We start from the raw sequence: 15,432 nt of genomic DNA on the forward strand, positions 1-15,432 counted from the left end.
AGAAGAAAATTTGCATCAAGTTCTTTTGCAGAATGGCCTTGGAAAGGCCACTTCCTGATGGTGTGGCCACCCTATGCTTGCTTCTGCACTCATTCTTGTCAAACAATCTTTGTCTGGTTTCTGTTGTTACAGGGAGCACTGTCTCATTATGTGCACCCTAATAGCAATGAAGTAGGGTAGGAAATTTAACTCAGGTCCTAATTTAAGGGGAAATATTAAAAGCTAATCCTATATTTCAGCTGGAGTAACCATGAGAACCATTTCTGTAAGCCAGATAATCAGGCCTGGATTTTCTCTCTCTCTCTCTCTTTTTTTTTTTTTTTTTTTTTTTTTAATGTTTTGAGTCTAGGAACTAGAGACCCACTTCAAGTCTTTCCAGTGAAAATCAGATGTAGTTAGTATGTTTTGTCTGTACTGTGAGAAGTTACCGTTAATTTTGTGATTAACACAAGAATACTCGTTTGCTTTAAATTGAAAAGAATGTGTTATGAATTCAGTTTGCTCTAAAGTGAATTTCAGTTTCTCAAACATAGGAGGAGAGAGGCGTTTTGAGTTTTGGAGACCATGCATTATTTTTAAGTTATTTTCAGAAATCATGACCTTTCTATGATATAAGTCAATACAATGGCTTTCTTCATGCAAATTGTGGTTAGATAGACTAATAGTAAGGTCTGAACTATTCTTAAATATTTAAGAAGTGCAGGGGATGACAGAAAATGAACAGTTTATATTTCTCTGATTGATTTTAATGATATGTATAAGTTTATGAACAAACACAGCAAGATTTAGAGTAAAAATTATACGTAGGTACATAGGAAAGCCAAGTTTAGTGCAATTACAGAATCTGAGCTCTTTCTAGACAGTCTTTTCAATATCTGCTTCTCTTTGATCTTTGTAACCTCTGGGCTAGATTATGAGCTTTTAGTCTGCCAGGAGGAGGATTAAAATATTGTGCCATGGCCCCTCTGCAGCAGGGATGGAACAATACAGAAAGGATCTGTTTCACCAGGCACACTGTGGGGGGTGAAGCCAAGGTTCTGCTTACCTCTGCCTTTTGCCTTTCCATCTTGCCTGATAGCGTGGACAAGAGCATACTGGAATTTGGAAAAACTTTCTAATGAAAGCTGCAGCAGCACAATGAAATGGATTCTTATACAGGTTTTCTTGAAGACTGCTGTTCAGTGATTGAAATATGTCTTCCTAGAGGGTTTTGGTGTCATATGATGCAGAAATAATGAGTGACTTTGAAAGATGAGAAATATATTCAGCTAAAATAATTGTTATAAATACTACTTTTGAATCTTTAAACTCATAGCATCTCAGGAAAAATAATCCCTATAAGGTTCTGTGTATTTGAATCCATTACCATTTAGTGAAATAATTTATTAAATTTCTGTATATTTTATTCTCTTGCTATGTTTACAGTGCCATACAGCCAAAACCAGATTAGAAGAATGTACTAGTTCACAAAACCTGTTGCAAGAGTCACGCTTAACCACTTCTAACCTGTGTTGTTCATGTCAATTATACCATCAGTGGTATTTGACCACAATTTCAACAACTGGGCATTTCGTCCTTTGTTTTGAAAACAAAGCAAATCAGGAATTAAAAGCCAGGAGTGTCAAGGAGATGAAGAAATGTTTGCTAAGTGTCATTGAGGAAAATACTGTAATTTGAATACAATTTAAACAAAAGAAAATATTATATTTTGAATACATTCTAAACCATAATGATTTGAAAAATAAGAAAGCTTAGTGCTGTGTCTGCCAGTTAAACAGATGAACAGTTCTCTTAGAATTGAGGAAAGTAAAACAGTAGCTCCTGAGGTTGTTCATGGGATTGGGCTTGCTCAGTTAAAACACTCCTGAATAAAGAGCTTCCAGCTGGATCTGTTTTCTGTCTTAGTTAAGGTTTGATGACAGTTGACTGCTAGGTGTTATGGATTTTGTAGTGTCATCCCCCTGGGAAATGGGTGGAAGAATGTTACTGATATGGTAGATTTGAAAATTATTTAACTAGTTTCTAAAGAATAAAATGGTTTAGAAAAAGAGGACAGCTGTTCTACCTGTCTAAAAAATTATTTTAAATTTATGCCAGTTGATGAATGTAAACCTTAGGTTTGTAAAACAGTGATGTAAGTGTCATGGGTTTGACATTGGCTACATGCCAATGCACCCACGAAAAACATTCAGTCATTGTCCTCTGCTATATGTGAGCAGAGGAGGGGGAAAGAACAATTAAAAAAAAAAAGGGGGGGGTTCATGAGTTGAGGTAAGGATTGTGAAGAAAACACTTTAAGGGGAAAAATAGGCTCAAAAACTTAAAAGGTACAATGAAAAATAATTATTAACAGAATTAAAAGAGGATAATGAGAACTAAAATAAACATTTAAAACATCTTTCCCCCCACCCCTCTTCTTTCTTTCCCACCAACAGCACACGGAGACAGAACATGGGGATTTTAGTCAGTTTGTTGCTTCTGAAAATCTTCCTTCAGTTTGCTTAGGGAGAGGAGTTTGTTTTGCTATGCCGTGCGATCCTTCCCATGGGAGACAGTTTTCTGTGAACTTCTCTAACATTGCTCTAATTTTTACGAGTAGCAGTCATGCCCAAACCTGCTGCAATGTGACTTCCCTCCCATGGGCAAAGCAGTCTTCCCACAACCTTTTTTTTCATGGGCCATTAGTTCATGGGGTTCACTTTTTAAGGATGAGCTGTTCTAGTATGAAAGCAAGGGTCCTCTACATCTATCTCTGGGAGCAAGGGCTGTCTCTCTCTCTGTTCAAGCATCTCACCAGATTACAGCTTTTCATCATCCACATGCTCCAGTGTGAGGACTTTTTTCTCAAAGGGGTTGAGGGCTGCAGCTGAATGTTGCATCCCCCCCATGCACTACATTAATTACAGAGAAACAGCTTATTGTATTCCAGTCCTCTTCATGGCTTGCAGAAGAATCTCAGCTCTGACACCCAGAATATCTCCCACCCTCCCTCCCTCCTTATCACTAACCTTAGCCTTGCCATTTTGTTCTCCCCACAGGAGAGAAAAGGTTTTCACCTTTTCCTTTTCTCTGACTTGGGAGAGAATGGGTGTCTGTAGGTTCGTTTATTACCAGGTTCTGTCAACTGGAAATTTTTGTAGAATGGTCCCCACCAGTGCCGTGGGAGTTGCGCCAGCTCCCGCAGTGCCAGCTCCATTCAACACCTCTCCTCATGCAGGCCGCAGAAAAGGAAAAGCTGCTACTTCCACTTTTGGCTGTCTGCAGCATGGCTGGCAAAAAGCATCTAAACAAGTGAAGTTCATCGCAAGCCGTGCTGAGATGGCAGCAGCCACGAGGCACTGCCCCAGCTGCGTATCCCTGGCTGTGTGGCCACTCCAGGACCAGGATGGTGGCGGCCGCTCCTGGCCTCAGCTGCTCCCAGCCTCGGCCTCAGGGCTGCTTGCGGCGCCGGGATGGCCCCTGGCGGCATGGCCCAGCTGGGCCCCGCTGGGATGGGGACCACCCCGCCCCACGGGAAGGGGACCAGCAGCCCCCCCACTGCCCCTCCAAGCAGAGAGAGGAAGAGGAATTGCATGCCTTTTTTCCTTCTTAAATATCTCATCACAGAGGCATTACTAACTTTTCTAATTGGGCCAGCCAATCTTCAGAGGCTTTAGGGATTGGCTCTGCAGGACATAGAACTTTTGAGGAGCTTCCCTCTCAGAAGTAGCCTCTGGCTTCCTCTGTCCCCTCTAAAAACCAAGTTAAGTTATCCTGACACAATAAGGAAAAAAAAAATAATTCCTCATTCAGATGTGTTAGTGGTGAATATGGGTAATCTTCAAGAGAGAACCACTTGCAGAGAATATTCACGTTTAATACTGTATACCATAAATTTATTTTTCTTCAAGACCTTTCCAAGTTGTTGGTCTTATCTTTTCATACATAGGAAAATAAATTGCAATCTTTATTGTACTGGGAATTTTTTTAATATATTAATTTTTAGGGCTATGTTCAGGGAAACGTCTCAGGAATATTTATTAGCTTTAGAGAAAGGTCTTCAGACTTGCTACTTATTGATTGTAAATGTTTTTTACCTTGCAATATTTTATTCTTTTCTCCCCTAGTAAGCCCACTGTAAGAGCACTGATGTGAGAGCTGAGTTTACTAATCTCCCACTCTGATCTGATTAAAATGAATATTGTTTTTGTTCATTCTGATAAGAGAAGTTCTATAGAAAGGTTATGTAAAAGCATGAGAGGGAGGCAAAAGCAGCTTTGAAAGCAAGCACACTAGTCTAAGTTACCAGTTGCAGGATCAAGTTGGGGATCTTCATCACAACTCATCTGTTCTCTCTTGAGTCAGGGTGAAATCACATCACCCAAACCATTAGCAAGAGCCAGGTGATGTGATGGACCCTTGATTTGAATGAACAAGTGTTGGTGGTTTTCTATTAGAATGTTATCATTTTCTGCAGCAGTTTTAAACATTTGCCTACTGTTAGGTTTATACCTCCCCTAAAAGATGCCACATGGACCACTTTTTCCTATTTTTAAACAACTTTTTGAGATACAATGACCAGTGCACTCCCTGACAATAGATGATGCCAGACAGCTTCCCGTGCCACTGGCTGCAAGGAACCCCTTCTCCACAGAAGAGAGTCTTTTTTCCTGTGCCCAGCAATGACATGAGGTGGAAAAGAATAACCTCCAGGCCCTATACATGGCCCCTCCCAGCTGCTGCAAAAATGTGCCCTGTCCTGGCCAGAACCAGGACACCATCACAGAAAGCCTCTCGATCAGTCAGGCATGATTTGCCCTTAGGGAAGCCATGCCGGTTGTCTTGGATCAGCTCCTTGTCTTGCATGTGCCTTAATATGTTTCGCATGAGGACCTGCTCCATGATCTTCTGGTGCACAGAGGTGAGGCTCAAAGGTGTGTATTTTCCCGACTCTACTTTCTCCTCATTTTAAAAATAGGACTGATGTTTCCTTTTACAATCAACAGGAACTTCATCTGACTGCTCTGAATTTTCAAATATGATAGGGAGTAGCTGGGGAAAAGCACTAGGCAGTTCGCTCTGGACTCTGGCTTGCATATCACCGGCCCCCATAGACTGGTACCTCTTCAGTTTCATCATATGGACACAAACCTGTGCTTGGCTTACAGTGAAAGGAACACTGCTCCTGCAAGCCCATATCAGGTTCAGGGGTAGATATTTATTTTCAGTTGGCTCCTCTGGGTCAAATCTAAAAGAAGTCAAAGGCTCTTACAGTCTTAAAAGTTTTAAAATAATTATTGAGTTTAAGATAGCTGATTTAATAACCGAATAATCAGGGAAACATTGTAGAAATAAAATCATAGGCATCCAAGGCACATCAGTTTTTGACAGCTTGGGAGAATAGCCTCAATAGTTCATAAGTCCATCTTAGACCAGAATATATATACCTCTTTGCCGTAATTTAGGAAAGCATTTGAATGTATTTGAAGATATTTTCTTCAAGTGTCAGTGGCTGTATTAAAATTATGGGAATATTGCAACATTTCAAGTTCCTGGATTCCAGTGCATGCTTCAGGTGCAGTCTTCCTTCTATTTTCTTAGTGTGACTCCACAGCTGCTAGTCTGTGTCAACCGTCACCTGCCACTGTAATTGGACCAAATCAGCCTCTCTGGTAAAAACAACAGAATATCAGGAGAAAAATAGAAAAATGTCTTCTTTATCTGCAGTGCTATTGATGTGAATTCCTTAATGACAGCGTAGAAGACAACCCCAGTACTTCAGCATGTATTTCTAACATCTATTGCAAATAGATTGCTTACTGTTTTAGTTTAGATTAATGTGGTGGGTTGAGTGCCCAGTAGAATTACTTACTCTTTTTTCTGCTGTGAGATAGGATTAGTCAAAAAGCAAAGCAGGCTCAAACTTTAAAGGTTATATAATGAATTCCAAAATAAATGTTTCTAAACCCAGAAAGTACTACCTTTAATAAACAAGAAATATTACAGAATTATTATAATCATAATAAATTAATTATAAAAATAATAGAATAAATAATATTAACATTGATATTGATATTAATATTAATATTATTTACAGATTTTGCTCTTAAAATTTCTTTTTGAATGGCTGTATACCTAACACTGGGGAGACCTTATCTGCAGTACTGTGTCTAGTTATGGTCTTAACCTGTACAAGAAGGATGTGGACATAGAGGAGCAAATATGTTAAAAGGATATGAAAGTCTTGGAGGAACTGAAGCGTCTGTCATATGAGAGGACTGACAGGGCTAGGACTGTTCAGGAGAGCAGCACGGTCAGAAGGATGTTATCCAAATGTGTAAACACGTGGTACGGGAAGTAAAGAGAATGAAGCCACACACTTCTTGGTGATGCAGAGTGGCATGATGAAAGACAACAGTTGCCAACAGAAATACAGGAAATTCCTCAACACAGGATTTTTCTTCACGTAAGAATAGACTTTTTCACTGTGAGGGTTGTTGAATGCTGGATCAATGGGGCAGGGAGGCCTTGAAGTACTCATCTTTAGAGATAGCTAGTTGTGGTTGGAGTTGGAGCTCTGAGCTGTGCAACAGCAGGAATGTGAAACTAGACATGCAAGTGAGTTGTATTTTCAGTACAGATGAGCATGATTTGTCCATTTCTGTAAAGAAGGAAATACATTATGTATTTGATTATCTACATTATGTACAGGAAATGAGCATGGTTTATAAGCTGAATGGAGATTGAACCCACGCTATATGTAATTTACAGCGGATATGGGGATGTTGAAGGATTGCTATACCAACCATATGCTGTTTGACTTTTTGTTATATGACTGTAAAAAGTGAGGTCGCATTTTCGCCGTTTTGTCAGTCTAAGAAAATGTCTTATAATTCCTAACAATAAAACAGTAAGAATTATTTGTGCTGTAAAAAGAGAATCTCAAATGCCTGTATCCTGTGAAAATAAAAGGTAGGAGCTCTGGTAGAAATTAATAAAAACTAGTACCAGTTTCCCAGATATTGTTCCATAGACTACAACGTTGTGATGATACGTGAAGAATGAGGTTGTTTTTTGTCTAGTTATTTGCATGAGGACTCTAATTTTCCAAATGAGCAATTCCATTAGCTATCCTAGAGTCTGTAAGATGTTTTTTCTCGTGTAAGTTGCAAAGGGAGTAATTCATGCTGGGCTTTTCTTCTTGGAAAATTATTGTTAGGCTTGACATTGCTGTTGGATTGTTTGTTTTCAGGAAATTTACTCCATCCTGTGATGCATTTTAAGAGTTTGTTTCAAGACACTTATCCAAGACTCCTTTTTGTACTTTTACAATAAATAGATAGCGGAAGAACTATCACAATGACAATAACCATTTTGACAGTCATCACTGAGGAGAGAGCAACTAAGAATACTGTCCAATTTAATTTATACTTAGAGCTATGATAGTATTTAGTAAACCCTGTCCCTTGAAAAGTCATCATTATCCAGTGTGGCAGCCATCCTTTCCCCTTTCCTCCTGCCTCTCCTGAAAATATTGGGAAGGGTAATATAGTAATTCCACCTACTCCAAATGAATGGTGATGCTGAAAGGATATATCTTTCTGTGTTTGTCACAGCAACCTTTGCCAGGCAAACACAGAGGCCATATTTTAAAGCTTTGTACAGCACCTAAGGGGTGACAGAGAAAGTATTGTCCTGCAGGAAAGTGTTTCTGTGAAAATCCGGCTTTTAATTTCTTTTATCGCTTGTTGAATCAAACTTGTGGATTAAGATACATATGATTAAAATCAGTTTATAAAGTTTGGATTTGGCTAGAATGATATTATATCAAGATAATGTCCAAGTGAGGATCACTAGAATGCATTTTTGCTCCTACATTTTAAGTTTGTTGTTATGATGATCACTGGCCTCTGTTCCACTCAAAATACAAGTATTTTTCTAAGTTATTCTATGTAAATTTAAGAAAACAGTTATAGCATTATGGCAACCCGACATAGCGCCAGATACATTCATTGAGTCCTTATACCTGTGTCCTTGTATTTATCTTTTCTCTTCCCACTGTAGACTACTTATGAGTGAGCCCAGATGACATGGTCACTGAGTAAGTCCTCTCATACCCAGGAGAATACCACTCAGTTAGCACTAATTTACATGACAGGTCTTGTAATGTAGTCACTATGAAGCAGTGATGCCTTTGTTGGGGTGAGGATTTGAACAGAGAATTGGTGAGCCCAGATGTGTCACATAATTTTCTGGTCTTCTGTCTTATTTCCTCATGTGAGCAGCTGCTTTTATGGATTTGTGGTTGGCATGCTCTGAAAATTATTCATTTAGGTCATACTGAGACATATGGGAGAAAAGAAACGATTACAAGAACATGTTGCAGCTGCTGATGCTCTGATATGCTCAACAAGTCAGTCACAAAAGTTGGCCAAACCATTGGAACAAAAATGCTTTATATCCTATGGAACAAAATTATCTCCCCCTAATTTTATTTTGTAAGCATTTGGATTCTTTTAGTGTTTCTCCATCAGCTAAGCAAAAAATGCATTATCATTCTCACCATTTATGGTTTGTTCCATGTATGTTTCAGTCAGCAAAGATAGCATCCAGCAAAAAAAAAAAGTGCTGTGGTTAATGAAACATTAATTACTCGCATATGTAGAAGAGAAACTGTTGCACATATGCAATTGCATTTTAGTGATCCTTATTTTCAATGTGTGTTAGAAATTAATTTTGGAGGAAGGGTATCAGTTGCTGATAACTATCTGATTTATGCATATGTTGTTGTGCCAATGCAGCATCAAGCTGTAAAGAGAGTATTTCTTTAGTCAGTATTTCATTTTCATAAGGGCTAACATTAGTATTAGCTCATGAGCAGGATTATAAAACTTGAAACATGCATGCATGGTAAAAAATCTTCTCCAATTACCGAGTTATAAAATCATTTTACTGGTAATTTCAGTGCAGTGGCTCACTCACTGATTTGAGAATGCATCCTTCTTTGTAAATAGAGCAGAGATTGCCTAAGGCTGGGTCCACCTGCAGAGGGAGAGGTTGTCCAAGTGAAATGGCCTGATGGAAAACTGTATGGTGCAAAGTATCTGGGAACAAATACAGCTCACATGTATCAGGTGAGTATCTATGTTTATTACCATATCCTTGCTTTCCAGATGTCTTTATTGTGAAATCCCTCATTTGGCTCTAGCATTGTAGGGGCCAGCCACACCTTCAAAAGGCAAGAAGGCTGAAGTGTGAACTCTTATAGTAACTGTTACCATGCTTTAACTAATACATAAAACTTTCTAACCCTGTGGCAAGTGTTGTGCGCTGTTTGGGAGAGAGGTTTCACTTGGTCTTACAAAATCAAGAAAATTACTTGCTTTCTAAGAGCTTAGGTGAACAGGTGGGACATTGAGATTGAAAGATAACATTTGTTATTTTCTGCAGGTTATTTACTATCATTTGATATCAGCTAATTATCTGATTAATGACATAAAATTAAGTATTGGTTATGAGCCTACAATGAACCTGAGGCATTTCATAGGAGGTTGAAGGGAGGATGGTAAGAAGAGCATAACATTCATTTATCTGAGGCATTTTTGAATTAATTAATCTAAGGAACTTTTTATCCTCAGCAAAGGCAAAAGGGAACTCAACACTGAAGGCAAAGCTAAAAAGCTGACTTCTGATTTCAGAGTAACAATTTTTTTTTTTTTTTTTAATGGGCTTGCCTTTGAGAACAATCAGTCAGCAGCTTTGAGTACTCAAGTGAATGGTAGAAACTGCAATAAAACAATCACAAAAATAATAGCACTTCTGAAAGAATGAGGATCTAGATACATTTCTTTTATATATATGTAATAATTTTCACTTCTGTAACTCTTTTCATCAGGGGGCCTCACATTACTGTACCAAAATGGCAAATTTACTGTTATATCTCTAGATAAATTAAGGCACAGGGAAGCTAAATTACTTGCTGCATTGACCTTCTCACTTTGCCAATGACTTGCAATCGAATTCAAGTCCTCAAATGCCTAAAGCCTTGAGCTATTCTGTAAATCTTACCTCCTCTGTTATATTTAGCAGCTGTATTATGTTGTGAAGGTGTAAATTTTTTTATAAAGCATGAATATTATTTTTCTATAGTAACATTAGTCTTCAAATCATTTAATCTTTTGAACAGCTGGTCTTCTGGGGAATACTGTGAGGTTAATTAGATGAATGTCGTTGTCTTTCATATTTGAAAGAATTTGACATAGTCAAAACAAGCAACTTTGTCTTATTTCAGACCTCTTGAACAAGGAGGTTTGTTTAAGGAAAATGGATAAGCATGTGGAGGCTCAGCAAGATTTAGAGTTCTGCAGCATAACAAACATAAATTCCTGTAATTTGCCTTTAACAAGCCCTATCATGGGGGGAAATTACAAAATTTAAAGATTAGAGGGAGTCCATATTGCAATACATTGAACTATAAAGACAGGCAAATATTTTGTCTGCCGGGTAAGAGAGGAGGCTGCCTGTGGCCACAGATTGGACATTGTTTATGTCAGGGAGGGTGCAAGACATATTAGTAGTTCTTCCTCTGTCTTTCTAAACAGTGTCTAAAAGCTCCCAGGACTCACACAGACACAAAGGCTTATTTTCATATGGTGTCATCTGTGTTGCACCTTTGAGTTTCTCTTTGCCAGTTGTTTATGTAATTTCTGAATCTCATAAGGCAAATCTATTCCAGCTGGAAAACTCTGTGAATTTTCCTCATGTTCATCAGACATTTGTACCAAATGTGACAGTACTTGAGCATGCAGGAGCTATGACACAATGCACCAGAATTTGTATCATACAGGGCGACATTTGTCAACCAGTATCCTACACAATCTCTTGCAGTTTTTCCCCACGAGACTAGACGACCGCTGATGGCAAAAGTAAAAGAGTCTGCTCTCTGGCTTCGGGTGGGATATTAGAGCTTTTATTCTCGAGTCCTACCCTGCTTGGCTGGAGCCCGTCCTGATGGCTTTCCGGTGCCAGAGAGAGCTCACCACTCCCGTGTCGGGGCTTTTTCCCCAGGGGAAAGGGCCCAGAGGCAGGGAACAGGGCTGGGTTACATTTCAGTGTGGGGGATGGGCACTGCTGGGCAAGGACAGGTCATGGGACAGATACATAGAAAAAAACAAATCCAATGAAATATAACCCAAATTAATGCATATCTTGGTTTGAAAAGACAGGTGTCTGCTAGGGAGAGGCAGGCCTCTCTAGGAATCGGGAATTCAAATCCTTCCCTCTGTGTTATTATAATTTGGAAGATTAAAAAAAACTTTTCAGTCAGAGCTATGGGGGAAGGAATAACAGTCCTTTACTGGTAACTATAACAGGACAGACAAACAACAACAGCAATTATAATAATAGTAAAACAGAACCAAGAACTCCGAGGGGCAAACGGTGTAAACCCCGGCGCTGATGGCTGGAAGCCGTGGATTGTCCTCGGCAGGCAGGGGGTGCCCTGGCAGGCAAAGTGGGCAGTGCCGGAGAGCCTGCAGCGGCTGGACCCGGGCTGACCCAAAATCCAGCAGGGCAGCGAAGAAACTCCGAATTCCTGGGCGCTCCAACAGATGATAGAATTCCCAGGACCAGATTCCTCCGTTAACCGTGGAATCCACGCAGCCACCAGTAGCTCGACCGTCCTCCTCCCGGAAAACGGAGAGCCGAAAAAAACCCAACACAACCCCCCCACCCTCGGCTCCCGGGAGCCTTTTCTTCCCCCTAAACTAAGTGATCAACTCCCTTTTGTCCGGGTCAAGCACCCTTTAACTATCAATATTTAGTCTCCTAGCAACTGATTGGGGGCGGGGTGGGGTGGGGGTAGTGGAAATTCCACAGGAAAACTTAACCCCCAACAATGCTTTACAACAATCTCTAATCTGGCTAAACCTGCCATATGATGCAGGTGCTCAAGGGAAATTTTTAATGTGATCTACATCTGATTTCTTGATGGTTTCTGAAATTGAGGTTCACAGTTGAGTTAGAGTTTATTAAATTATCTATTCACTCCATTAATTGCTTTCTAACAGCTTTCCCTTTAATTTATGATGTGCTTCTAGCAAAAAAGCTTGTGAAGATAGTAACACATGCAGACACAGTACAGCAGCAGAATCCAAGTGAAATAACTTACTTGATAAAATTGAGGATTTGAAATGTAGGATCTGCAATCTGAATTGAATTGAAACTATTAGAGATGGTGGATTTATATTTTGCATGAATAATGATACTATTGAAAGTCTTAGAGAAGCTCTTATATTTACTATCAAGTGTAGGCAAGTTATTTCCAGTGTGATATACTGGATTATACCTGAAGAACTTCCACTTACTCTTCACTGTAAATGTGCAATATATTTCATACTGCAAGTGTGACAGATTCTCTGGTATGAAGCATTTGCATCCTACTGCACAGTGTGAGTAAAAACAAATATACTGACCATTTGAGATTTTCTTACCACATGGAGTGTCAGAGTTAATTTCCTAGCCCGTTTTTTCACCAGGGATGCAAAAAACATTATTACCAACTGTATTATGCAAAAATATTACCAAATGTATTGTGCAGGAAGGAGCAGGAATAGCAGGAAGACTGTTCTTGCATCCTGGATTGCCATCATTTAATTAAACAAGCTTAAGGCAAATTGACCTTTAAGTTCCTCTAACATACAACTAACAGAATAGGTTTATGGGGTTAGTTACAGGAACAGAGAGAAGTAAGGATGACTCCTGTGACTTTGTTATCCATTTGTGTGCTCTGTTTTAAATGCATTCCAGATTTGTGCAGCACTATTAGTTGCAGTGGAAAAATGGTTTTCAAAGAAGTTAATAGATCACAGTCTGTATCCTGGCTTTTGAGAATGGATATATGGATTTTTCAGCTTTTCACATGTTTATGGGACATACTCAGATGTAGCAAGCTTTTAATTTGAAACTAAAACCCCAGTCCATTTACAAGTTTAAATGCATGACTTTTCAGTTTTATCTGTAATAACGCTTTGGATAAGTCAGTTTTCCTCTATGTTTGTATTTGTGCTTATTCTTCTAGTCGAGTGTGCTGTTGTCATTCACACAGTCTCATTAAATCACCTTAGGTTGTAGAATGGGACTTGTAATTTTGTACCAAACTTTAAATTATAGTTTCTGTGGGAGCTAAACTGCAGTCACAGATAATAGCTGAAATTCACAACTGTTAGATGATGTAACAAAATAGAGGCAAAAAATCAACAGCTACTGAAAAAGCTTAAATGCTTCAAAGCCTCAGCATTTTAAAATTCCTCACACCTAGTTACATTTCCTTTCTCATTTTCTGCTAACGGGGTTCATATTGGATTAAATCTAAACCTAAGCATGATAAAGCTTTTCATCTTCTGAACAGAGCATTTAAAAGAAATTCTATCAGATTCAATAAAATTCTGTTAACTGGTATTTCCTTAGTTGTCACTCATACTTTCTTTTGACATGGTCTTCCTCAACCTTGAATCACAGGATGTTAAAGTTAATTTTTTATTTATTAGAAGCAAGTAAAAAAATTAGAGACAAATAAAAATGACACATCACTCCTGCAAAACAATATTGCCTGACTTGTCACTGTTCAGCATTCCTAACCAAAAATTTTTACTTCATTATATATTTCAGCACTGATTTTGAAGTCTCCTTGCTTAGATATTATTAACAATGTAGATGTGTTGCAGTTCCTAAGAAATAACATTTTTTATGTTTCAGCCTAATTTTGTGTTAAAACAGATAGCAAAATATCTGTATATAAGACTTCTTTGCTTATATATGTATTTTTATCTGAAAGAATTTCCAGATAAAGCATTTCCAGGAACTTCCTGCAAGAGTTAATTATTATTTTATTTTCAAATACCCATTTTTTTCAATTAGGTGGAGTTTGAAGATGGTTCTCAAATAGTAATGAAGAGAGAAGAAATATATACACTGGATGAAGAGCTTCCTAAGAGAGTAAAAGCACGTTTAGTGAGTATTTGCTGATGCTAACTTTATTTTATATGTATCTATCTATCTATATATAAATATGCTCAAAAGAACAATAACACTATATTTGGATTTATTTTGGATTTTCAGTTTGAACAGACTTGTGTTTTGTGAAGCCTTACACAAAATAATAATTTAATAATAAAATAATAAAATAATAAAAAGATAAAATATCAATTATCAAATATAAAATATAAAATATAAAATAATAAGAGTGGCTAAATCAGCCCAATTAGGAAATGTGTACATTTGCTAGTGAGATGGTAGTTGTTCTTCCAGTACAGATAAATGCTATTGTCAGACATAATTATTTTCTCCTAAACGGGACATTGTGTTTGTCTGATCTGTCAGATCAGGAATGATCAAGTTAGTAAATATTTAAATTGACAGACATTATATTCTTTCAGTATGCTTAAAGCAGGTATAGTTTTTAAAAAACTTTCCAGCTTCTCAGAGCTTTCTGATTTTAAAAGTCTTGATGTAATAAAAGGCAATTAACTTCTTTTAAGAAACAATGTAACTGATCAAACTCATTAATGTTGCTGGCAGGACTTAACCAGCATTTCACTAGTCTTTGGTTTAAAACCAAATCTTTGCTTTTTTGAAGTTTCATGCTGTTTCAAACAACATCCACCAGCTACATTTTTGTTTATGTAGGCCAAATGGAAAAGTCTTGAACCTCACAGAGAGCATAACTCTTAAGACGATAAAAAGGGAAGGTTCTTCCATACATTTTTTGGAGGAGATGACTGTTTTTACCTGTCTTAAGATGGTTCTTTGTAATGTAGAATACACTGGTCAAATATTCTGGGTTAAAAAACCTTTATGTCAGTGAATTTGGGATAAATGCACAAATCTTTCAGTGTCCTGACTAAGGTTAAGATACATGTCTTGGAGAATGTTAAAAGAACCGTCTGATTATATTTAATGGGTTTTTTATTTTTCTTGAAAATACCATTGCCATTTTTCTTGTTTATAATGCAAACTGTTACATTATCAGAATAATAATAATGGTGTTGTGCTATTTTAATTTTTTAATAAATAAATATTTCTTTTTATTTATTTGTTTATTAACTACATTAGGGGGTTAAGTATAGATTAAAACCATTACATTAGGTCAGCTGAATAAAACACACCTCAGCTGTTGCTGAGACCTCTGCATAATTTAATACCAGTGCCTTAAATTCTAGAAATACATTGGATAGTCCTCAAGGTGTGCCCAACACCTCCTTCCCTGCCTTGTGCTGAACACAGTGCAAGTTAAAAACAGCCTATGATCTTGCTTCTGTCTATTGAAGTAAAAGACACCAGTTCCTTCTAAGTGATGTTTTTCTTTATCTTGGGAATTTTTCCATGACTCCAGCAGTGTAAGTTGGTCCAAAATATTCTGCCTCTGATTTTGCCCAAACGGCTTGCTGTTTCTTG

At 37.9% G+C, this 15,432-nt stretch overlaps 1 protein-coding gene across 5 annotated transcripts in view; it reads left to right on the forward strand.

The window, feature by feature from the left end:
* Window positions 1-15,432, forward strand: part of KDM4C (lysine demethylase 4C) — a 271,307-nt gene that overhangs the window by 254,567 nt on the left and 1,308 nt on the right. For all 5 annotated transcript variants that reach the window (XM_040090380.2, XM_040090379.2, XM_040090381.1 and 2 more), the window contains 2 exons: window positions 8,994-9,113; window positions 13,897-13,989. In XM_040090380.2, the coding sequence (XP_039946314.1) occupies window positions 8,994-9,113; window positions 13,897-13,989 (213 nt within the window). The remainder of the gene's footprint in view (window positions 1-8,993; window positions 9,114-13,896; window positions 13,990-15,432) is intronic.

Source organism: Hirundo rustica, chromosome Z (genome assembly GCF_015227805.2).
Source record: "Hirundo rustica isolate bHirRus1 chromosome Z, bHirRus1.pri.v3, whole genome shotgun sequence".
NCBI lineage: Eukaryota > Metazoa > Chordata > Aves > Passeriformes > Hirundinidae > Hirundo > Hirundo rustica.